This window comes from Cornus florida, unplaced genomic scaffold (assembly GCF_030987335.1).
Source record: "Cornus florida cultivar Cherokee Brave unplaced genomic scaffold, ASM3098733v1 CherokeeBrave_3.0.0_Hap2_Chr05, whole genome shotgun sequence".
NCBI lineage: Eukaryota > Viridiplantae > Streptophyta > Magnoliopsida > Cornales > Cornaceae > Cornus > Cornus florida.
The window spans coordinates 99,367,347-99,392,570 of record NW_026775575.1 but is presented as its reverse complement, the minus strand read 5'-3'; the positions used below and the strand labels follow the sequence as shown (position 1 = coordinate 99,392,570).

The following is a 25,224-nucleotide window of genomic DNA, read 5'->3' as shown; positions in this document are numbered from 1 at the left end:
TCAAAGAGGAGGAATGGAGTTTGAACTTGGGCATAAGAATAAAGAAAAGAAAAAAATTGCATGTGTTTGCTTTAACAACATGACAGAGATTGGCCTGGGCGTGTCTCATGTGTTCTTGAAAAAAGTGGTGTTAAACAAAATTAAAATAATTTGCCACTTGACCCATTAAAAACCATTTATACACAAGACCTGCATCCGAGGAAGGTAGTTGGCCCTAAAGGTCATCGTTTGTTAATCAACTCCAAAAAAAAAAAAAAAAAAAAAAAACAGATAAAAGTAAGATTTATCATGAGCATGAGTTTGTATAAGATTTTGCTAGAATCTGTTTGTATAACAGTTTCCATCAACCTATGCACTTCATTCCAAAATAATGTTTGCTAATGAGCTTTTGTTGGTCTTATCCTTGTTTTTGACATTGAAAATGAGGAATAATACATGTAACATCAATGTTGTATTAATGCATGTGACGTGTTCACTTCGAGTTTTTAATGGGGTTGCATGTACTTTGAATTAATATTCATATTAATTCCTTTCCAAGCTAGGCTTCTATATGAGCTTCTTTATATAGCAGAGAGTATTAATTAGTAGTCTGTTATATATATATATATATCTTCAGTTCATCAACTTTTGGGGTATTTTAATTTGAATTTCATAAAGATGAGAAGTCCAAGTCTGAGAGATCCAGATCCAGATACGGACTTGGCTCCTTCAATGGTAGTGATTTTAGGGTGTTTTGCTTTTGCAGTCTTCTGGGTACTGGCTGTTTTTCCAGCAGTTCCATTTCTACCCTTTGGTAGGACTGCAGGGTCCCTATTAGGTGCCATGCTCATGGTTGTCTTCAATGTTATAACTCCAGAGGAAGCATATGATTCTATAGACCTCTCAATCCTTGGCCTTCTTTTCGGAACCATGCTTCTAAGTGTTTATCTCGAAAAAGCCGACATGTTCAAATACTTGGGCAAATTGCTCTCCTGGAATTCCCAAGGTTCCAAGGATTTGCTCTGCCGAATTTGTGTCATATCCGCCATTTCAAGCGCTCTCTTCACCAATGACACTAGTTGTATTGTCTTGACAGAGTTTGTCCTCAAAACCGCGTCGCAAAACAATGTCAGACCTCATCCATTCCTGCTAGCGTTGGCCACAAGTGCCAATATTGGATCTTCTGCAACTCCAATTGGTAACCCACAAAACTTGATTATTGCCATCCTCAGTAACTACTCTTTTTGGGACTTCATCGTGGGAATTCTCCCTGCAATGCTCGTAGGCGTTGCTGTGAATATTCTACTACTTCTTTGCATGTTTTGGAAGTTGTTGTCTGTCAAAAAAGACCAAATTAGAAGTGCTCCTTCAGAAACCAGCTCTGAGGAAGTTATTTACCATCATTACCCACCTCCAAATATGTCACACCTCACGTCTCAGGAATGGAATTCCGTAGCTCAAGCTCCGAATGCTTGGAGCAACCAAAATTTAGACGGGAACCCAGGTCTTCGCGAAACTCTCATGAACCAGAATACTGATATTATGGAGTGTTTGGAAAATGCAGCTCCGATACAGACTGTGGATTGGAAGAGATTAGTATGGAAGTCCTGTGTTTATATTGTTTCACTAGGAATGCTGATTGGGTTGCTTATGGGGTTTAATATGTCATGGACTGCAGTTACTGCAGCACTTGTTCTTCTAGTCCTTGATTTCAAAGATGCCCAGCCATGCCTAGATAAGGTAAATTATGTAGACACACACATATATAAGTATTGTTTATTAGTGTTCCTTTACTCTGTGTGATCATAGATTCATGTTCATACTAGTCATGACAAAGTTTTAAGTTGTTGTCAAGCTACCAAACGCAACCTTTCTCCTTTATCTGAGCTTGGAACCCGGTGTGTAAAGAACACATGCAGGCGAAGTTTGTTGAGTTATATATGTTCCTAATGCTCTATTTTTTTCTTCATGAATCAGGTTTCATACTCTCTCCTTCTATTCTTTTCTGGAATGTTTATCACGGTCGAAGGCTTTGACAGAACAGGACTACCAGACACTCTCTGGAACATCACACAGCATCATATGAGGCTTGATCACCTTAGTGGCATTGTTTTGCTTTCGCTTCTAATACTTGTCCTTTCAAACGTTGTTTCAAATGTACCTACTGGTAAGTTGATGCAACTATTCATCTTATTCATTCTGTTGGTGATGTAGGGAACTGATAATTGTGTTAATAATTCATTCAAGATAGAGTTTTAAATCTTGAAAGTTCAGTGTCCACAGCTTTTAGCATAAGGCATCCCACTTTTCCCAACTTTCAAGACCCATATATCACCAATTCACCATATTTACTTCTCCCTGTTGTTTCAGTACTAGAGTTTCCTACCTTTATTTTTGGATGATGGATCCATTTATTGCAATGAAAATCATGTCCTTGGGAGAAGTAGTGGAAACAACTTCCACGCCATTAGAACAAAAAAATAAATAAAAAATCAGTGCACAATTTTTCTGTCTATGTAATCCTTTTGCTTGCAAAAAGGGTGTTTTGTTCCCAGCCGGAGCAATCTGTTGTTTTCTTTCCGGAGCAATCTTACCGTTGCTCCCATCTCTAACCTCCATAGTGAAAAGAAATACATGAAGAAGTAATAGATAATAAATAAAGTGATGTCGTTAGGGTTGAAGTTTTGAATGAATGGTCAATTGGTCATGGTTAGTTTGATTTGCTTCTAAGGTTTTGTGACCGGTCACTATATATAATACTCCGTATCTATAATGTTGGTGATTCATCTAGGGGAGTTAAGAAATTGCAAGACAAAGTAAGGGGTGTTTAGGGAATTGATACTTCTTGGGAAATCACATGATCTCAATAGGACGAAGAGGATGATGGATCTTCTGTCCACCACACGTACGTATTAGCTCCTTTGTAATATCTTCGTCTGGTACGAGCGACACTCACTACAAGAAAGGAGACAAAATCAGGGTTACTTTTGTCATTTGAAGGAGGACTTTAACTTTGTCATTTTTGTCTGTCGAATGTGTGGCCTGGAAATGTCATGTTTCTTTTGGTTGCCTCATCAAACAAATTAACCAATTATGGGGGGAACCTTGAGAATCTGAGATTGGGCTACTATTTAATTCACTAGAAAAAGATTATAAATTTTACTATAATGGAACACTTTTTCAAAGGAATTATATAATTCCTTTTTTTTTTTTTCTAAGTATTCAATGTTGGGTGAAGCTTCTGTTTGTCTGAAATGGTCCTTTTGCTTGTCTTTAGTTGTCTGTACGAGTGTGTGTATTAATTATGTATTGTCTGTATATAATGTGTTATTACAGTTCTTCTGCTTGGATCAAGAGTGGCAGCAGCTGCAGCATCAATATCACCGGTGGAAGAGAGGAAGTCGTGGCTCATCTTGGCGTGGGTGAGCACCGTTGCCGGGAACTTCACACTGTTGGGATCGGCTGCAAACCTGATAGTGTGTGAGCAAGCTCGTCGTTCTGAGTTTTATGGCTACAGCCTTTCCTTTTGGAGACACCTCAAATTCGGAGTGCCCTCCACTCTCGTTGTAATGGCAATTGGCTTGAAACTGATACATGGTTAAGAATTTCGCAAAACTACATTTGATTCATCACAACCATTCATACATGCACCTCTCATGCAAGTTCTCCAACAATTGGACGCGTGGAGAAATGTGTACTTAGACCCGGTAAGTGATGAGTAGTGATACTTGTATGAATATTTATAATGAATTGTTTAACGGAATAATTTTTAATTGGTTATTTATACCAAATATAATTAAATGAAGAGTTCCACTTCTTTATTTGTTGCATAATTGACTAATTAAAAGAGTACATCTAACAATTCACTGTAACTATTCGGTGCAAGAATCATTTTATTCAAATAATTGAGCTATTCAACTTCTTTTCTTTTTTTTTTCTTTTTTTTTTTTATGATGTAAACTGTACGTGTAATATTTTGTTAGCAAATTAAGCAGGAAGTTCATGGCAAGTGCTTAAAAGTACAGATGCATAAATGATACAGAATATACATTTTATAAATTTGATAAGTGATAAATAAAACCTATAACATATGATTATAAGATCAATTATTTCCAAGAAAAGTAAATTACTACGATGAACGTCCTACCTAAGTACTAAATATCTTAAAGTACACAGGAAGGATAAGATAATGTCTTGTTGAAGTGAGAAAATGACATGCAAACAATCATTTTCCAGCAAGATAAGCTAGGCCTTGGCCCACTGTTAGAAATTGTAAGCTCGTGAAGAGACTTCTCATGTTCAATCTTCAGAAATTGGTCAGGAATATTTATCTCCTCTGCTCGGGGACTTCTTCTTCGTTATCATCAATTCGGCGTAATGTCTTTACTTTACACACATATATATACACCCACCTACATGCTTAGTAATATTTTCGATCTAAGAGCTAAGTAAGTTGAGAACTATTTGCATAAATTACAATTTATAATGCGATTGAAGCAATCATTCACAATGGGACCCGAATTTCCTCCTACAGAGAGGGATCTTGTTCGCCCTGTACATCAAAACAGTACCATTTTGGTACTGCAAATAAGTAATCATCTTCCTTCACGGTAAGAGTTTAGCAGTCATAAAATTATACGGAGTTGTGACTTGAACAAATACATTCTATTTTTTGTTTTTTGTTTTTTTTTGTTGTTTTCATAAATTCAAACTAGTGTAATAGTAAGTATAAATTTACAACGATGGGCCTAAGAGCCCAAGACAAGGCCCAGCCCAAGCACAGCAACTAGCGTCTCTCAATCTCTGCATCTAACCGAAATTGAAAGCAGGGTTGCAACGGTTTAACTCCTTTTTGAATACTCTGTTTTTTGTTGTTTTAATGCAAATAACAAAATACCACTAAACTCATTAATTCTTTATCTAAGTTGAGGACAAGTCTATAATATCATTTTATTTTTTTAAATAAATGGAGTACATAAAGTGGGATAATTTAAATATCCTTTCTTTTTTCTTTTTCTTTTTGTCAAATCCTTTCTTCTTCTTTCTTTTTGTCACCTTTTTTTTTTATATAATTTTTCTTTTAACTTTCTTCAAACTTATTAAAAAAATTCAAATTATGAATCTATCAAAAGCATAACTTCCATGCATTTCAAAGGCAACTTCCATGCATTGTCATTATGACTTCTTTATAAGTCAACTCATTTTTGTAAAGAATTTTAAGGCATGTCATGACTTATAAAGTCATTATTCTTCTCCTTATTTTTTTTCCCCTAGTTTATACGTTTGACCGTTGAATTTTAAAGCCTGCAAATCTAACAACATTTCAAGTCAAAAAAAAAAGAAAAAGAAATATTGGTCAAACATATCCGAATTTTTTTTTTTTTTTTTTTTTTTTTTTCTGGCAACAAAAGAATACGGTAACTAAATATTGAGAAAGGAAAAATGATTCTTGTACCGAATAATTGTAATGAATTGCTAAACTTATTCTTTTAATTAGTCAATTATGTAACAAATAAAGATGTAGAATCCTCCATTTAGTTGTATTTGGTATGAATAATTAATTAAAAATTATTCGATTAGTTAATTTACTGCAAGCGTTTGTTATGAGTATAATAACTACTCTTGAAAAAGTTAATTGTAGTATATTTGGAGTGGTAAAGATTAATTAAGTCTGAGTTTAAGAAAAGTGTTTTTTTTTTTTTTTATTCCTCTCTCGCTTCTTAGAAAGGTAACAAGAATGTGAGAAGCAAAGTCAATTAATCAAAAAGTCAGGGACTACAATCACTATGAACCTAAATCCCCATTAAAAATACACATAAATCTAACTTCAATAAATCCACACTTAGTATATATATAATATATATGGTAATATATAAAAACTCTAAATTTGGAGAGAGTGACAACTGATTTAAAAACATGAAATGCGGGCTATGTTGTGATGGACGCTACATTCATGATTCGAGTTATTTATTATTCTCGAAAGTGTATTAAGGTTCAAATATATATATATATATATATATATATATATATATATATATATAAATGCTTTTCCACGATGAAGAATTAAAGGCATACATAAATGTATATATTAATCATTCTTCTTTGATTATGTTTTCTATTTGAGTAGCACCCATTTTGTGTTTACGTGCTTGTATATGTATCAAATTTAAATTCCTTTATTATGGACGTTACGTGACATAATAAATAACACACCATACAAAATTTAAGGATTAAATATGTTTTAATTTATAATTTATGAATGAAATTCACAATAACATGTGAAGAATAAATATAAATTATACCATTTGTCTGGTCAGAATCAGTGCGCGCGATGATTAGATTCCTAAGATAAAAACCAAATAAAATATAATTTATGCAAAATTTATTTTTCGAGTCAAAATTGAGTCAACTCGGGGGAAAAGCAATTCGTGTCACAACTCAACAAAGGCTACGGGATATAATGATTTAGACAGAAAAGTAGTTAGTACTGTACAATAGTACATAAAGAAGAATAAGGTAAGACATCGTATTTACATATAAAGTTAACAAGAAAGGACTTGTAATAGAATCCTAATTGCGTAAAGCATTTGAAATTAGTAACTGATGGTGAGATAAATATGAACCAGTTTCGGTTACTATATCGAGGAAATAATCATATGCACTACGTACCATTGTAATACCGTACATGCTTCATCACCGTGTATCCGATCATACAACAAAAAGACATCATATGTATCCAACGTTCAGATCTCAGTAGCACCTTTTAATCTCACGTCAGTCGTCTCACAAGTCCACTCCTATTTAATATCGGCAATGTAATCCACTATTATATTACCTGTAACGCTCCAATATTTTATTACAAGTAACGCTTGGACAGTGACAAACTCTCTCTCTACATTTCTCTCTCTCTCTATATTTCCTGGTCTTCTATCATTTTCTCCTAACGTTTCAGTTTCTCTTCTCCGGCGAACTGATGATACTACGACCACATGCGACTTCCATCCGGCTCGTCGTGCTTTTTTCCGGTGAGTGGTTAGGGTTTTAGACTTGCTCTATTGAGCTTGATTTCATCAATTCTAATGGACGAATTTCAGACATATCAACACACGATTCGCATGTACAAATGGTTGTTCAATTTAGGTTTTTGTGTTTTTGGAATCGAAAATTGTTGTTTGTTCAATGTATTGATGGACTATCTTATTGCTTTTGTGACTTAAAAATTCAATTAGATTTTTTCTTACTACTTATGTGGCTTCATTATCAGCTGAATTTTAACAAAATTTTCAATTTTGAGGAACTATTTCATGTTGAGTAGTTTAAGACCTACCCTTTTTTTCTGGACATCCTTATTTGGTCCTGCACAAACACACACACATATATGTACGTGTATATATATATATATATAATTAATTTTATTTTGATTTATCTGGATGATTGGTTGAATTTGTCCATCTCTTTGAGGAAGTTTGTGTTTTGGGTCATTGAGTTCGAGTACGTTATGTTTCAATATTCTGTGAATCTGTTTCAGTTATGATATATGACGCTGGAACTCTATTCTGGTAGTAGTAGAAGTTATCAGGAAGAATTTTTGTAATTCTTTTTGCACTGCAAAACTGAATTGGAATCATAACATTAGAAAACATGAGACCTGTCGGAGTTGGTTAATATGGTATTTGGATGTGTTTTCTTTATATACATTAACAGACTGCAAAAATCAGTGGGCAATGAATTGGATGTGAGACTGGTGATCTTTAAGTTGAACAGACAAAATATTAAAAAGCTGAAGTTGAACTACCTACAGCTTGTTGGTTTGGGTCATATTGTCCATTGAAAAGACTAGAGTTGCAATATTTGTAGCTGCTATATAGAAAATTAATTGTTGAATTAGTGTAAATATACATTTATTTAGAGGATCTTTAGAAGTCCCTCGGAATTGACTGGTACCATAGAGTTTTTACTTTGCACTTTATGGATAAGTATATCATCTTGAATGCGTCCATTTGAAAAATGAAAACCATTTCAAAAATAATGTTGAAAATTTCTATTTCAAGGAAACTAATGATAACATGCCTTCGAGTATTGTAAATGAACAAAATACTTTTGGGATGGATTTTTGCTTCAAATGCCACCAGAAGCATAATGGTACCATTGAAATTCAGATGGATGCCCAAATGCACCTTTACGGTTTTGCTTAATTTATCCATGAGGTTGTGCTAGAAATGATAGTTTGGCATGGTTTGCTATGCCATTGTAACTTTTTCATAGTCTGAGGAATATTTGTTACTAGATCTTTGTGCAATGTAGAACTTAGGGTTGAGTTGTCTTGGTCTCTTTGAAGATACTGGTATATGCATTGTCCAGCTATCTAAATCACTGCATTGTTCTCCAATCATGGCAGGAATGTTAGCTTCAGAAATTGTGCATAATGAGGAATTGTAACAAGGTAGCCTTGATGCCGAGCATGCATTGGAAAAAGAAGGGTGTTCTATTTATAAAACGAGTGAGGGAGGAGGAAGGGGATGTGAGATTTTCCTATATTTCAGAGCCAACAGGGACCACAGTTTCTTGACATGTGTAAGATGATGGAACAACCTCTACGATATCACTGGGCATGGTCATAAGCTAGTTGGTGGTTATTATATGTTAATAGCCAGTCTGTAAATCATCACGTGTCTTGGATCTTTACATCTCATTTTTATAATTAACTTAAATTGGAAATGTATTCACTTCACCAAAAAAAGAGTACACATTTTGATACAGTTCAAATGACCTACATTTTCCTCTTTTCGGAATTGTTTTCTTTGTTAGATTGAAATGCTCTTTATAATTTACGAGATGGAAGTCTTCATTAATCTTGTGATGTTTTGGTATTGGCGTTGATCTTCAAGCTTGTGATGCTTGTCCTAAAATTGAGTTTTGATAATGAACTGTTTTGTGGAGTTTAGGTTTGTTTGAAATGTGTAGTATAGAGTTGACATGTAATTCGAAGCTTGACTTTGTAATATACAGTAGTTTCTTGAAACAGAGAATTTCCTGGTTGTGTTTTTGAGAATTTGAAATTTATAATGTTTTACATAAGTGGATGAATGTTTATATTATGAGGATGCAGTAATAGCTTATATCGGAACTATGTATGGGGTGCAACAGTGAATGACATTCTTTTGTGCTATGAGAAACTTTGCAAACTTTAGAATTGGCATGTTCATATTGGGAAACTATTGGAACTCTTTAACAACTTTGTGTTGCATGTAACTAGGAAAAAAAAAAAACTTGGTGTTGCATGTTGAATAGAATTTGCACACACAGTTACATACTAGTATTGGTGTGTGTATGGTTGTGTTTATACTTGCTACATAGCATAACTGTGTGTCTATCGATTTTTAGACAACACTATTTCTAACATGACGTTCTTTTTTTCCTCGGGATTATGGTGTAGGGTGACAGGCGAGTAGTGCTCAATAAACAACTATAATCTTTTGAAATCTGCAAATATATAAGCTGTCTTCTGTTGCACTCACTTATCAGGCTGAAATAACTCAAAAGCATTTTCTTCCATATAAATATATCTAAATTTTCTTCTCAAGCATTTATGTCGGTATGGAAAATAATAGTTTGACAAATAATGGGTCTCAAATTTTGTATAGTTTAGTCCAACTTATTTTATTTATTTATTTATTTATTTTGATAAGTAAGTTTAGTCCAACTTATTACTGCATCTTCTAATTGTCCACTAATATCTGGATGTATATAACTTTATAGTCAAAGTAAAATTATCTAACAATGTATAATACGCCCAAGAAATTCTAAATGATTATCTTGATTTTGCGAAAATGCAACTAAAATTTAATTCCGGACCGGTGAATTCAGGACTAACGACGGACACATTTCTAATATTTTTAAAAATATTTTGTTCTCTTGTTTAAGTTATATACTGTTTTTAGTTTTAAACTCTGTTGACTTCATTGTAGAGGTATCACGGAATGATGTTCTCGGAAGTATATAATTCATCATATTTTATAGGTAGATTAGGAAATATATATATATATATATATATATATGGATATATGGATAGATAGATACAGATGACAGGATAATTTATGTAGTTTAAGCTGATTGGTGCTACTCATGGCACTTCCCTCAAAAGGCTATAGGTAATTTTGCTGTGAAGTTATGGCACCAGGTCCCAAATAAAGCACCCTAAGTTTTCAGCATAAGCTCAATTTTGTTCTCGATGATTCACACGCACGATGTGGGGGGATGGATTCAGTTCACTGATATCTGTATCTATGACTCTTGCAAAGCCTCCTTGTTCTTTCCTTGTATGGACATGGTTTTTGACTTTCCTTAATTTTTTACCCTATACGAAATAAATGATCATGTTTCTGAATTGTTGCATCACATGGTGATATCTGACTACCAAGTTTGTCATTATTTATGGATATTTGTGTAGACATTTCTGTTGAGGTCTCAAACAGATGCCCAATTTTGTTATTAGCTAATTTATTCTAGAGCTAAAGTCTTACATAATTTGATTTTATGCATGCTCTGTTGTGTCTGCTATATAAATTGATTCACTGCTTGTAAAATTTTGTTGTTTTATTTATTTGGTTAAAAGCCTAATATCGTTTTCCCGAATTGTTGCGATCCATGGTAATTTCTGACTACCAAGTTTGTCACTATTTATGGACATTTGTTTAGACATAGATGCCAAATTGGTTATTAGCTGTTATATTCTAGAGCTAGAGTCTTGCATAATTTGATTTTGTGCATGCGGTGTTGTGTCTGCTATATAAATGAAACACTGATTGTAACATTTTGTTGCGTTATTTATTTGGTTAAAAAGCTAATATTGTATCATGGTAATATCTAACTACCAAGTTTATGACCGTGTATGCTCATTTGTTTTGACATTTCTGTTGAGATCTCAAACATATGCCAAATTGGTTTATTAGGCTAGAGCTAAAGTCTTACATAATTTGACTTTATGCATGCTCTATTGTGTCTGCTATATAAATAAACACTGCGTGTAACATTTTATTGCTTTATTTATTTGGTTGAAAAGCTGATATTGTTCCACTTACATGCAGGGCCTTCTTATGGACAAGTCCTTTTAAACCACCCTAGCATCTTCTTGACATTCTAAAACAGAGTTATTTCCATTTAGCTGTGCCCTTTTTTGGGAATTTGGTGGAGAAGGCCATTTGTACATAATATGGTTATCTCAAACTTTTTTCAGTCCACATCTGGTCACTAGTTCAGTGTACATTTGATCTTCATTCAGATATAGTTTGTCGTATTCTAGGAGTATTTGCTGATTGGTGTTATAAATTTGTTAATAATCATGCCTTCATGGTGGGGAAAGTTTTCATCCAAGGAAGTAAAGAAGAAAGAAAACAAGGAAAGTTTCATTGATACATTACAAAGGAAATTTAAGAATGCATCTGAGGAAAAGTGCAATAGTAGGTCAGTAGGTTCTCGCAGACGTTCTAGTGACACCATATCGGAGAGGGGATCTGGATCTCATGCGGAGACACAATCACCGTTGCCCTCCACACAAGTATCCCGCTGTCAGAGTTTTGCAGAAAGACCCCACGCGGAACCACTTCCTCTTCCCGGAGTGAACCTTACGAGAATAGGACGTACTAATTCTGGAACCAGTGTGTCAATAAAACCAGGATTCAACAGAGGCTCCAAGCCTTCAATGTTTTTGCCCCTTCCTAGACATGGGCATGATCTGAATAGGCCAGATCTTACAGATGCTGAGGGAAATTTAGCCAGTGCTTCTGTTTCTAGTGATAATTCCATTGATATTGATGACCCATCTGATTCACGACTCCTCAGTCCTCAGGCTTCCGACTACGAAAATGGGAATAAAACTGCTATGAATAGCCCTTCCAGGTGAGTTACCATGATATGCCTTTAAGTCTATGATGTTCAGTGAATGGTGATAATGTAAAGAGTTAATTATTTATCCTTGTGTTTACATTTTGGTTTATTCCTTCCCTAACAAAATTTATTTCTGCTTTGTTGAAGCATAAAGCGCAGTAATCAGGCTCCTGTTGCCACCCAAAAGTACTCAAAGGAGACTCTAAAGCCAGTTAATGTTCTGTTGAATAACCAAACTCTCCCTGTATCACCTAAGCATGAACCTCTAAGCTCTCATAATTTACAGATTACTCCTCATGGTGCTTTCTTTAGTGCTCCAGATAGTGCATTGTCAATTCCTTGTTTTAGTCCAATGAGAGTATTTGGTCCTGAACATTTCATGAACTCTGGTTGCGTGGCAGGGAAGCACTATTCTGACATAGCTTTACTCGGGTCTGGACACTGCTCTAGTCCAGGTTCAGGTCACAATTCTGGGCATAACTCAGTTGGGGGAGAGCTGTCAGGACAATTGTTCTGGCAGCACAGCAGGTGTAGCCCTGAGTGTTCACCAATACCTAGCCCCAGAATGACCAGCCCAGGTCCCAGCTCCAGAATACACAGTGGTGCTGTCACTCCTTTGCATCCACGAGCTGTTGGGGCAGTCGCAGAGTTCTCCACAAACTGGCCTGATGATGGGAAGCAACAAAGCCACCGGTTGCCCCTTCCGCCCATATCAACTTCTATTTCTTGTCCTTTCTCTCCTTCATATTCTCCGGCAACAACTCCTGCGGTTCCAAGAAGTCCTGGTAGGGCTGAAAATCCAACAAGCCCTGGTTCGCAGTGGAAGAAGGGGAGACTGCTGGGTAGAGGCACATTTGGACATGTCTATCTTGGTTTTAACAGGTCTATAACCAAAGAGATGTTCCTCACTCAAAAATTTCCCATATATATATATTGTTATTTACCATTGAATATTTTTCTTATAGTTGATACTTTCTCGTGATCTTTTACATTGTCCATACCTTTTTTGTAATCTGTAATTTCTTTATGCATTGGTTTACTTTTAAATAATTTTTAACATGTGATTTTACTTTTAATGCATGAAATTAGTGAAAGCGGTGAGATGTGTGCAATGAAGGAGGTAACACTATTTCTTGATGATTCAAAATCGAAGGAAAGTGCACAACAGTTAGTGCAAGTAAGTTTGTTGTAGTAGATCTGATGAACTTCATAGTTTGAGGATGAAGATAATACACTTTCTTATATATTTGATGGCTTACTTGTGTTCTACTTTTTGTGACTTTGAGCAAAATTTCACACTTGCTGTTCATATTTGGCAGGAAATTGCACTATTAAGTCGTTTACAACATCCTAATATTGTGCAATATTTTGGTTCTGAGACTGTAAGTGTTTTGTACTATTTGCTGCAGTATTTTGCTTGGTTTGTTTATCATTTTGAGATCCCAATCTATATTTTGTTGCTGATAATTTATTTTTTACAAAAGTTGAAATGGTCTTGTGTTTTACAAGGAATTAATAAGTTCCATCTAATATTTATGTAAATTAGGCACTGACCCTCTGTTATGATATGGAGTACAATGAATCCAGATTTGTTAGAAAAGTAATGAATCCAGATTTTATGATCATTTTTCCAACCGCTGAGTTCCGTTATGTGAAATCTTGGTTTACTTTATTAGGACTATTTCCTAATCTTGTAGAGTTTCAGAAATGAGGAAGGGTGTGAGGGTTTGATGTATATCGAGCTTCAAAATTGAGGGAGCATCCCCTCCTCCATCTGTTCTTATCTTGCACCTGGAGAGACATAGGCAGTGTAGACTGCAAATAGTCATGGGAAATATGCTAATGAGTCTCACAGGAGGTTGACTCCTTTAATTTGTAGCTTTACTAGATCTGTGAAAACAAAACTACCCCTTAACTTGTATCAGATATGCATAACTCCCTTAAGGCACTTGATTTAGCTGTATCATGTATAGTTTGGTACACAAATTTGAAAACTGGTTCTTGTTTAAATCTTTAGTAAATACATCATTTCATAAGGGTAAATTGTAGTTTCTTCCCTCATGACCATATTATGTACAAAATGGCAGTCAATCTGACTGTTCTTGGTCTGCCCATGCAGCTCTTTATTGCTCTGATGTATGTAGCTGCCTGACTATCGCATAAGGGTTCACTATTAGAAACACCCATCTCCTAAGAGTGACTTCAACCACATTTCACAGGACGCATTAGCCATTTGCCGTATTTAACTTCTGCAGTTGACCCTGCACATACATTTTGCTTCATAGATCTCCAAGTAATCAAATGATTACCCAAAAGGTACAAAAACTGGATTCCATTTGTCTATGAGAACGTTCTCCTGCTCAAGAAGCAATTGTGAGGCTTTACGTCTAGGTTGTTAAATGGCTTGAATACTCAACCTTTACTAAGAACTCCTTTCAGTACCTCAAGATTCGACATGCAGCACACTGAGTTTTTGCTTTGTAGTTTGTATAAACTAACTCACTACTTCACCAACAAACTTTATACATGTCTGCTAAACTTGGATTATGATTCATTGGGGTGTCAATCAGTTTTGAGAGCTTGATATATATTGGTTGGCCAATTCCCTAACACTCTTTCAGAGTAAGGGATGATTTAGCATGTTATGACGAATTTGAATCTGAAAGGACTTGGGATCAAGTTTCTCTGTTTGAATTTAATCTGTCTCTATGTTTCCCCACATTCTGTTTATTTGTCTATTTCCATTTTTACTCATTCCCTAATTGCTTAAACTTTTGGGGTAAATGTTGTTCATTCACTAGATATATGCAATATTTTGTGCTTGTGTGACTCGATCACAATTGTTGAAATTATTAGGATTAATTTCAGATATTTTATCAAAATCATTATACTGAATGTTTTTGGCACATGGTAGTGTCTTTCCTTGAAAATTTGGCCACATGAAATAATATTAGTCTGTATATGGAAGTTAAGCCTCGGATTATGTTAATTATAATTGTTGGCTCTATATTCTTTCAACAGGTAGATGACAAGCTATATATATACCTGGAGTATGTATCTGGTGGTTCCATCTACAAAATTCTTCAAGACTATGGCCAGTTGGGTGAAATAGCTATTCGTAGTTATACTAAACAAATTTTGTCAGGGCTTGCATATTTGCATGCTAAAAATACACTCCATAGGTGAGTTTAGTTAATTGGTAATTTTTGGTTTGCTATCATACAATTAGCACACCAATTATTACTCTCTAAATGATCTTTAATCGTCTTAGAATGTCATTTATGCTTAAGGTTTATTAAATTACTTTTTGTTCAGGGACATCAAAGGAGCAAATATACTTGTTGATCCTAATGGCCGTGTGAAATTGGCAGATTTCGGGATGGCAAAGCATGTAAGAGTATACCTCTAGTTTTTTATAGTCTCTATGACATTTTTTAACGTGAAAGAGGAACTAAATTCTGTCTGTAACCATGGTAACTTAAAATGGACAGCATGAATTATGCAAAATATTTGAGGTAAAATATAAATGTTTGGAATTAAGATTAGAAAAGTTAATAATAGTACACACCCATTAAAAAACAGAATAGTACACACCCATTAAAAAACAGACTTCTACTAAGAAGTACTTAAAGAAATTAAGAAAACAAAATTGCCTAAAGTGAGATGGGGCATGCCATGATATGCAATGGGAAGATTGCTGGTGTGACTAGCCTGAACTTCTTTCTTTACTTGAAACCCAAGCCATCAAGCCCTTTGGATTTCAGAAGTTACAAACCTGCCTGAAATGACTTGGGACCACTCAGTGATATGCATAGGAGATAGCTGATGTCACTACGCTAAACTTCTTTTTACTGAAAGCTGCTTCAGTCAAGTCCTTTGGATTGTATTATTGAAGTAGAGAGCCTTCACATGAATTAACTATCCAGCCTGAAGTAATTTGTGGCACATTGTGATCTCCAATTTATTTCTCTGCTTGCTTCAAAGTTGCTATAATCATCGAGGAGGAAACAAATGAACGGAAAAGAGTTTTGGTGTCCCTTTTCTTAAAGTTCTTTTGGTCAACTCCTGTACAAAATCTTTTTCTGAAGTATGGGACTGAAGTAGAGTTGGAAAATGGAGAGAGGAACATGTTAAACAATGAGTGAATTTCAGTTCAATTTGATCAAACTTTTGCAAGGGAGGTATTCATGAGGGTTAATAAGGAAGGGGGTTGTTTGTGGGGTGGGGGGGCGGCGGCAATGTATGCTAAACTGGTTAATTGACGATTTAAGTCTGAGCTTTGCAGATGAAAATGTCACAGGCAAAAAGATGGAGAAAACTCTAACCTTGAATAGAATTAGTAAAAGTGAATTAAGAAAATAAATGTTAACGTTATTTTAAAGAAAACTTCCAAGTCCCAGTAACATTTTTTTCCATATGTATCATAAGTGTTAGTAGTTATGGTCAGACCAATGCAGATTGAACCTATGTTTGCAGAATGAAGAGGAATTCTCTTTGCTAATTAGTTACTTCCAAAATACATGCTTACATTGATGTGTCTTGTATGAACGCCATGCTGTGAATGCTATCTTGCCAAATTTAGGCAAATTGAAAAAAACAAATATTAACTGAGTGGAAATAAGCTTGTTAGAAAAGAATTGGCACACTTCACAACCTGGTTAGTGCTACTGCATTTTGAATACTTTGTGCAAATTTAATTGAGGCTACAGTTTTAAGTATAATCTAACTGGAAAAATTTACAGATTACTGGGCAGAATTGTCCATTATCACTCAAGGGAAGCCCTTACTGGATGGCACCAGAGGTCAGCACTATTATATAGTCTTTCTCTAGTGATTCTCTTCTTGACAATGCATTTTAGTATTGAATTGATTACAATGGTTGTTCAGGTAATAAGGAATTCGAATGGTTGCAATCTTGCTGTGGATGTATGGAGCCTTGGGTGCACAGTTTTGGAGATGGCTACAACAAAACCACCTTGGAGCCAATATGAAGGGGTTAGTGGATTTGGATAGACAGGCTAAAAAAATAGAAAAAGAAAATTCGTTGTTATTGCCTCTGTTACATGGACTCTTCAAAAGTAGTGAAGTACCCGTGTCGGACACATATCCCTCAGACATGGGTATGGGATATGTGTCTGACACTTTTGGTTAGACATGTACTTAAAAAACATATCCAATCATTCAATTACATTATATTATTACTTTAAAAAGAGTTAAATGCCTATATTGAACATTATATTAGATAAAAACATTACTTTACTCTAGAAAATAAAATAAAATAATTAATAAAATGAATATTTAGCCATGTCCGTGTGTCCTTCTTTTTGGAGATTTGACATGTCCGACACATGGATACATACCCGTGTCCGACACCCGTACCCGATTCCATGTAACATAGGTTATTGCATATAAACTATTTTGCTTCTATATAGCCATAAACATATCTCAGTGAGAGCATTCTCATGCTAGAAGTATGGATTGTTTGACCAAATTTTCTCTCTGCACTTCTTCTGAAGGTTGCTGCGTTGTTTAAGATTGGAAATAGCAAGGAACTCCCTGCAATCCCGGCTCATCTCTCAGATGATGGCAAGGACTTTGTGAGGCAGTGTTTGCAGCGCAATCCATTACACCGTCCTACAGCTGCTCAGCTATTGGAGCATCCTTTTGTTAAAGATGCTGCACCATTAGAAAGACCTGTTCTAAATTCTGAACCTCCAGGAGCGGCAACTGCATCTATAAATGCAGTGAGATCTCCTGTAAGTGATCTTCCTTCTTCTTTGTTTCACTTCCCTTGGCCCTCCTCTTCCATGCTATTCTTTTTCTGTGCTTCTTCTGGCACTATACATGACCTATCTCACATGGATACAGGTAGTTGTGTCGGGTATATATACACCTAAGAATCAGATTCATCAGATCCTCAAGTCCAAAGACATGGACACACGGGTAAGCATTCCTTTTATCAATATTCTTCTTTTATGTTTTGGGATAATATGCTGTTTTAATGTAACCCTTGAGTGTTTAAGATATGCACTTCACTCGTTTTAAAGTAATAATGTATCAAAATTAACATCATAAGAGTCTTATGTACAATTATATGTGATGTTTTGGCCCGAATTTGGTGCCGGGTCGCAAAGAGCTCTGGGTAGCTTTTTTGGGTAACACATCTGCAAATGTTTGTTGCAAAGCATGTTCAAAACTAATAATGAATCAGATTCCAGTCTGCTGTTATGTTCTTTGAATGGATGTTATTAGGATCCTTTATACCTTGTGTATCAGAGAGTTGGTCAGGTCCCGGCAAGTTCTTGAATTTTAGATCTCGTTGGACTTTGTTGAGAGGTCCACTGTGCCCCTTTCTGCTACGAAACAAAATATTTGGAGTAAGGACATGGTGTTCAAATTGAATATTGTGTCCAGAAGCTGCTCAGTTTTTGTCCCCCTTGGTGGACTGTGCCTGTTTGTTTGCACCAAAGTATTCTAAGACCAAGTAATGATCTTGTTTGTTCCCGGTTGTGCCAGGTTGATCTATACTCATATCTATTAAGAGATACGGAGCTACTGTATAGGGATGTGAAATGAATTGTAACTTATTGAAGCTGAAATGAGAAGGGATATGAATTACTAATTTTATCATCTAGTGTTGAGCTGCCAGTTTCTCTTATTTAGCTTCTTGCCTGGTCAGGAAGGCTGAGAGATCATTGGCATTATCTATATTGATTTCTTCTAAAATTTAAAATTTGTATGAATAGTCCCTTAGCAGTCCTAGAGATTACCCCTGATTGTTCCAAGGACCAGAAACCTAATTCCATTTTGAGAAAGATGTTTACAACTAGATTAAAGTTCCAAACCCTTAGAACCCATAGTTGTTTCTCGACACAAATTGACATCAAACTTTCTTTTCAAGTCTCTAGGTCGTCCACCCGTTCGTCAACAGACTTCGCTCCTCACAAATCCGCTTCTCGCACTAGTTCAATTTCCAGTGACTAGTCATCTAGCACAATCTCTGTTGAATGGATTGTTGTTGGTGTTGAACTTCACAAATCAGCTCGTCGGCAATGGAGTCAACACTTTCAGTACATACTCACCAATTCTAATGCGATTGATGAATGTAAATGAAAAAATGAATACACTATATAACTCAAAAATATATATCTCCATATGTTTTCTGTATATTCTCTATATTTGTAATTTGTTCCAAAGTAGTGTGTATATGGGCAAAATAGCAGTGCACAAAGAGTTTCTTAGTGTTTTATTTTGAAAAGGAAAGGAAACCTCTAATAATTGATCGATGAAGGAGCATGTCGACCCTCGATTGATCGAAGTGCCCTGCAGATTTATACTTTTGAGAAATTTTCAATAAAATGTTTCCAGGATTTATGGGATTTTCCAAATCGAAACATAAAATCCCATAAATCCTAATGTATGAATGCCTGAACCCTAATATTAGTGAGTGCATTTGAGTGTCAAATTAACTTACACCCTTGTTGCACAAAGATGTGTTGTTATCCTTGTATTGTTAGGTCAATAGGACTTAAGTTGGTAGATTTCATGAAATCAAAACTAGGGTTTGCAACATTGTTTTTATTTTTGGCTTACTTAGATTTTAAGAGTGAGCCAGTTTCATGGCAGTTACCTCTTGGTTAAGAACTTAAGGTAGAGGACTTAAGTTCGACTACCTTTCCTTTAGGCAAGCCTCGCTGGGATTTATTTAGATTAAAATTGGCATGTGGCATTGGGGCATGTCACATGTCCGGAATGGATTGTTCTCACCCAAAGGGTAGGGACTCCCCAATAGTTACATGCGCACACCAAAAAAAAAAAAAAAAAAATCCGAAAGAAGAAGAAATGTAGTCCTTAAATTGTCTCCTTTTTTGTTTCATATAATTACATGCTGAGACGGGCTTTTGACATTGACATATTCAGACATGACTTTAGCAAGTATCAGTTACTGAAGGGCAAACATATATATATATATATAAAACTTTATGGTTACAGCCTCCATTTACCATGCTTCCGCCATCACTTCCCCGTTGTCACCAACTTTATGGACCTTCCGGCGTGACAACTATTAATGATAATTTTGAAATAATTCTCCTTAGTCTTTTGTTGCGGGCTTGACCTGTTATATTCTTCAGCTAATGCCCATTTACTCTTCAAGAGTAGGTAAAGTACCCTTGTTGGATACACAATAATAAACGTAGGTATAAGATATGTTTTCAACTCTTTTGGTTAGACATGCACCTAAAAAGCATATCCAACAATTCAATTGTTATTAAAATATTGTTTCAAAATGAGTGAAATTCCTATATTGAATGCTGCTGTACTTCCATTGGTCTTATATGAATGGACCATGTTCACTCCTGTCATTTGTTGTGGCTTTCAGTGTATCCCTTGGATTGACTTTTGGTTTACCTGTTATGTTTTTAGGACATTGGACATTCCAGAAATCTCTTGTACTTGGACTCAGGAGTGCCTATCCATCATTCTAGAGATTCAAAAACTGGTTCAGGATTCAGGTATGTCTCTCTCACACACACATGCACACACTCATGCACACACACAGACACAATGCACCGAGTCTGAGTCATTATATATATATACACACATGCATGCACTGAGGCACATTTAATATAACATCAGTGGCTGTCAGGATTTGACTGCTTTTGGAAATGTCCATGCCGTTAACTGTCCTTAGATGTTGAATTCAATTTATGCCCTCTCTTCCTTGGAATTCTTTTGTGTTATTTTTTAAATAATAATAATAAAAAGTTCAACAAAAAAAGAAAAAAGAAAAGGAAGAAGAAGAAGAAGAAAGGGAAAAAATGTACTACCTACTCATTAGATGTGGCCTTAATGTTATTGTGAGTTTCATAACTTGTTGCATATGTTGTGATGATTGTGGAGATTTTCTCATATTAACTTCCCGTGGAAGCAACGACATTACTGTCTTTGTTGCCATTAGTTGGATATGAAATATCTAATGGTATGGTACGACAACTATTCAAAATATCTATATTGGTCGAAACTCCAATGATGCATAGTGCTAGTCTGTTGTGCTTTAAAAGTAAATTCAGTAATGGTTTGTTTTAAATAGGCATTTGGTGTCATATATTTCTTATGAGGAAATTCTTCTCATTTCATTCTATCTGATTTGCAGTGATGCCCATATGCTGAAGAATGTATCTTGCCCAGTTTCTCCCATTGGGAGCCCTCTCCTACATTCTCAGTTACCACAACGTATGAGTGGACAGATGTCTCCCTCTCCTATATCCAGCCCACTTACCAGATCTGGTGCATCCACACCTCTCAGCGGTGGCACTGGTGCCATTCTGTTTCATCAGGTCAAGCAGCCGACTACCTACTTTCATGAAGGTATTGGAAAAATACCATCATCTCCAAACAGTCCCTATACCAATGGTGCCTCCCCCTATCAAGACATTAAGCCTGACCTTTTTCGAGGGATGCCACAACCCTCTCGTGCTTTCCAGGGAATAGTTTCATCTGAAAATGGTTTTTATGGAAACCGGTTTGGATGCCCCGGTCATGGAGACCCTAGGGAATTATATGATGAACAGTCAGTGTTGGCTGATCGTGTGTCCCAGCAGCTCTTAAGGGATCATGTGAAGTTGCTGGACCTTAATCCTAGCTCTCATTTGCTCAGTCGTACCATCGGAATTTAACTTACATGTAGGCCACCTGATCGGAGCTGACTCTCAAGCAAATTTTTTTTTTCTCTATGGTTCGTAAAAATGGAAAAGTCACCAATTTGTATGATAGGAATGCAAAGCTAATCTATTGGACAAATAAGATCTTTTGAAAGCTGAAATGGAAGGAGAGGTTATTCAATTATGGCCCCAAGTATTCATGATCGTTTCCTAAGGTAATTAATAATCCTAATTAAAAAGTTTTAGATGCAACTTCTATATCTTTCTTTTATGGTCAAATGCTGATCTAGACAACTAAATATTTTGGTTTTGCAGAAGCTTCTCCAGCAATTCAGCAGTTCCTTACAGTGAAGAACCTTTTGGCCAGCGTAAAGAACCTCACATTTTTCAGTTATCAAACATGAAAAATAGAGGAGTTCTTGGAAAACTGTTGGCTTTTAGACTTAGTTTTAACCTTTTTGTTGCTTTTTTTTTTTTTTTTTTTTTTTTTTTTTTTATTTATTTCCCGGTGGGAGGGCAGATGGGGAGAGGGAAGTAAGGTGAAGCCGTTGTACAGTAACTTAAAACAGTCCAAATTTTGTTGACAAACAAGTTTATGCATAACCAGGCGTTGCCTGTTGATTTAATGCTGAATTTGAACTTATATCTGCATCATAACTGTATTAAATTTAGACATATTAATGGAGTGGAGATTGTCACATAAGTATGATCTGAAGGATCTGCAATCTTGCACCAGAAATCATAAATGATGCTTCGTGTTATAGTTGTACTCAGATTGTACCCAGTATCTAAGTCCGTACTTGGACCTACTGTACAGAAAGAGAGCTTTCTATCTACAAGTCTAATTAGGAAGAATTAGCAATTTTGTCACAACCAAAGGAATAAGGACCCCAATTACCTGTGTGTTTCTCTTTAGGTAAATTCCGTTTACCTCTCTTTAGTTTTGTCAATATCGACCCTCTATGGCCCATGGGCAAAACGGCAAAATTGACTGAGGTAAGTGGAACTATAAACCCTATAGGACGTCTATGTAATATTAACAGATCTCAAAGGAGGTAAATGAAGTTTACCCTTAACCAAGAAAATATCGGTTACTTCATGAAGGCAGCCTAACTGAAATAGAACACCTCAGAAGTTGAGAGTGATCACTGTTGTGCAGTAACCACGCCACATGACAAATTCCAAGCGAAATATTCTGATCGGAAAACAACTTATATAACTGCAGAGTCCGTTGTTTTAGGGTCCATTTGGCATGCGTTTTGTTTTTAACGTTTTGTTTTTGGCTAAAACAGAAACAATGTTTTTGTTGTAGGAGTGTTTTGGAAAAAATTCTAAAACACGTTTGGGAACTATATTTTGCTGTGGAAATGGGGGAAACAAAAACATACAAAACATGTTTGGTCTCACAAATATATATATATATATATATATATATATATATATATATATATATATAAATTTTTGCAATAAACTATTAGGTAACAGCAGGCGATGGAAGCTTGCGAATGGCAAACCTGAATTGGAACAGCAGGTGATGGAAACTGAAAGATATGGGTTTTAATTTTTTGAACAATCTGAAATGATATGCCTGGGTTTTGATATAGGTAATAGGTTTTGATTATATAGGTAATAGGTTTTGATTTTTGCAAACAGATATGGGTTTTGAACTTCTGAAATATGTGGGTTTTGAATTTTTGATTCTTGTAGATTTTGTAGTTTGCAATTGCAGAGAAAGAGAGAGAGAGACAGAGACAGAGAGGGCAAGTTCAGATCTGAGACAGAGAGGGCAAGTTCAGATCTGAGAACGAGAATAGAGATGGAGGTATAGGTAATAATAGGTGCAGACAGATAGATAAACTGAAATAAATGGGTTTTGAACTACTGATTCTTGTAGATTTTGTAGCTTGCACTTGCAGAGACAGAGAGGGGGTAAGATCTGAGTAGAGAACGAGAATAGAGATGGAGGTGATTGGAAGTGATTTGCGATCGCCCAAAATCGCCAAGAACAGCTGCGCCAAACAAAACCCTAGAAAATGAAATTTTGCCTTTTATACGTGTTATACTTGCTACAGTTTAATGAAAGAATTGCTTCCTCCGCTACAGTAATTTGTAGCCCAAACAGTGCCAAACATGAAAAAACACCAAGATGGTGTTTTATATTTTGGGCCTATTTTTGAAATTGTTTTGGAACTATTTAAAACACAACAAGCCCAGCCAAACATATTTTGGGCTTCAAAAGGATTACTGTAGCAGGCCAAAAACAAAACAAAACAAAACAGATGCCAAACAGGCCCTTAGAATTTAAACCGGGCATAGCAAAACTGTAAATTCTGGTAGCAACAGTGCTTACCTGAGAATAAGGACTAGCTCATTGGTAAGATATGCGCAAAAAAGGATAAAAGAATGCATGCATTTCTAAGCTCATTGGTAAGAACATAATACAGCAGTTCCTGATAATTTACACACATAATTAACACTTAAACATTAAATCCACGTGAAGAAGAGACGGAAAGAAAATGTTGAAGTCATGTGGATGCGAGACATGGCACAAAACTCGAATTACAAAAACTAGGCCCCGGTCTTGAAAGGAATGGCTCTGATGACTAATTGGTGATACAAAGCAGCAAGAGCAGCTCCAATGAAGGGTCCTACCCAGAAGATCCACTGAAACCGAAAAAAAAAAAAAGTTACAATCAGAACTCTATACCAAAGAACATATATGATTTTGAGAAGTTCTCAGTATGTTTCAGTCATTAGATTTACGTGGTCATCCCATGCACGGTCTCTGTTGTAGATGATGGCGGCACCGAGGCTCCTTGCTGGATTTATGCCTGTTCCCGTGATGGGGATGGTGGCCAAATGAACCAAGAACACGGCAAACCCAATGGGAAGAGGAGCCAAAATCTGCAATACAACACAATACATAATGAGAAAATTGAAAACATAAAATGTTAACATTTTGGATGTGATGCACAATGGCCAGAAATTTGTTTGGAGGCACACCTTTGAATAATAACAAGATAAGAACTTTCTGAACAAATGTAATAATTATAACGAACATTGATTGATAATATTTTCATTTGATAAATTTACTATTTGTCTCTAGAGGAGTTTTATTAAGGGAAAATTACACAAAAGTGGGCTTTTGGGAATTTATTTACCTAAAGATGGAGTCAAAGTCAACATTTTTCAAAGTTATGGACTTTGAAAAGTGTTGATGTGGACATGAATTTTCAATGTTCATTTCCTTAAATACCCTCTAGCTGGTCAACTGAAATCCTTATAACTTTATTTTATGAGGTACCCTACTTTAAGGTCCTACTTTTGTGCCACTAGGTACCACTTTTTGTACATATGGGTACCAATTCTATACACAACATTTTTTATTTCTATAGGTGACACGAATTATGTTGCATCTAATATTTTGATAATTGTCAGTAGGCTTCTCACTATGACAACCCGTGATCAAAATTTACACCCTTTAGATAACCAGTTGTTGAAACATGTACCACTTTTGTTCATTTGGGGGTACCACGTTTTCTACACGTAGGTACCATTTTTTGTAATAGGAGAGGTAGTTAAGAGGTTTCAATTGAACAGTAAGAGGGGCATTTTAGGAAATGAACAGTGCAAATCCATGTCCACATCAGACTTTGGTCAAAATCCATAGATTTGAGAAACGTTGACTTTGACTCCA

General features: G+C 35.6%; 3 protein-coding genes across 5 annotated transcripts; 2 read left to right on the top strand and 1 right to left on the bottom strand.

Annotated features, from left to right (window-relative positions):
* The first annotated feature begins 301 nt into the window (after positions 1–301).
* LOC132307925 (silicon efflux transporter LSI2-like) lies at positions 302–3,759 on the top strand. The gene is made up of 3 exons (XM_059805825.1): positions 302–1,719; positions 1,957–2,146; positions 3,316–3,759. The coding sequence occupies exons 1-3, from the start codon at positions 658–660 to the stop codon at positions 3,579–3,581; spliced, it is 1,518 nt and encodes a 505-aa protein (XP_059661808.1). The 5' UTR covers positions 302–657; the 3' UTR covers positions 3,582–3,759.
* Positions 3,760–6,812: 3,053 nt separating this feature from the next.
* LOC132307924 (mitogen-activated protein kinase kinase kinase YODA-like) lies at positions 6,813–22,230 on the top strand. Of its 3 annotated transcripts, XM_059805824.1 has the most exons (16): positions 6,814–7,004; positions 8,378–8,553; positions 11,067–11,877; positions 12,013–12,164; positions 12,267–12,747; positions 12,955–13,042; positions 13,185–13,247; positions 14,887–15,047; positions 15,181–15,256; positions 16,608–16,667; positions 16,753–16,860; positions 17,382–17,621; positions 17,734–17,808; positions 20,290–20,378; positions 21,020–21,742; positions 21,843–22,230. In XM_059805824.1, exons 3-15 carry the CDS (start codon positions 11,321–11,323, stop codon positions 21,540–21,542), a joined length of 2,673 nt encoding a protein of 890 aa, XP_059661807.1. In that variant the 5' UTR covers positions 6,814–7,004; positions 8,378–8,553; positions 11,067–11,320; the 3' UTR covers positions 21,543–21,742; positions 21,843–22,230. The 3 variants fall into 3 exon arrangements, with proteins under 3 accessions (XP_059661804.1, XP_059661805.1, XP_059661807.1); XM_059805821.1 differs by having other exon boundaries at positions 6,813–7,004; positions 12,013–12,747; XM_059805822.1 differs by lacking the exon at positions 8,378–8,553 and having other exon boundaries at positions 6,813–7,004; positions 12,013–12,747.
* A 1,679-nt stretch (positions 22,231–23,909) lies between these two features.
* Positions 23,910–24,484, bottom strand: LOC132310403 (aquaporin PIP1-3-like). Its single transcript, XM_059808577.1, has 2 exons — positions 24,291–24,484; positions 23,910–24,191 (listed from the first exon to the last, which is right to left on the bottom strand). The coding sequence occupies exons 1-2, from the start codon at positions 24,450–24,452 to the stop codon at positions 24,096–24,098; spliced, it is 258 nt and encodes an 85-aa protein (XP_059664560.1). The 5' UTR covers positions 24,453–24,484; the 3' UTR covers positions 23,910–24,095.
* Between the last annotated feature and the right edge of the window lie 740 nt (positions 24,485–25,224).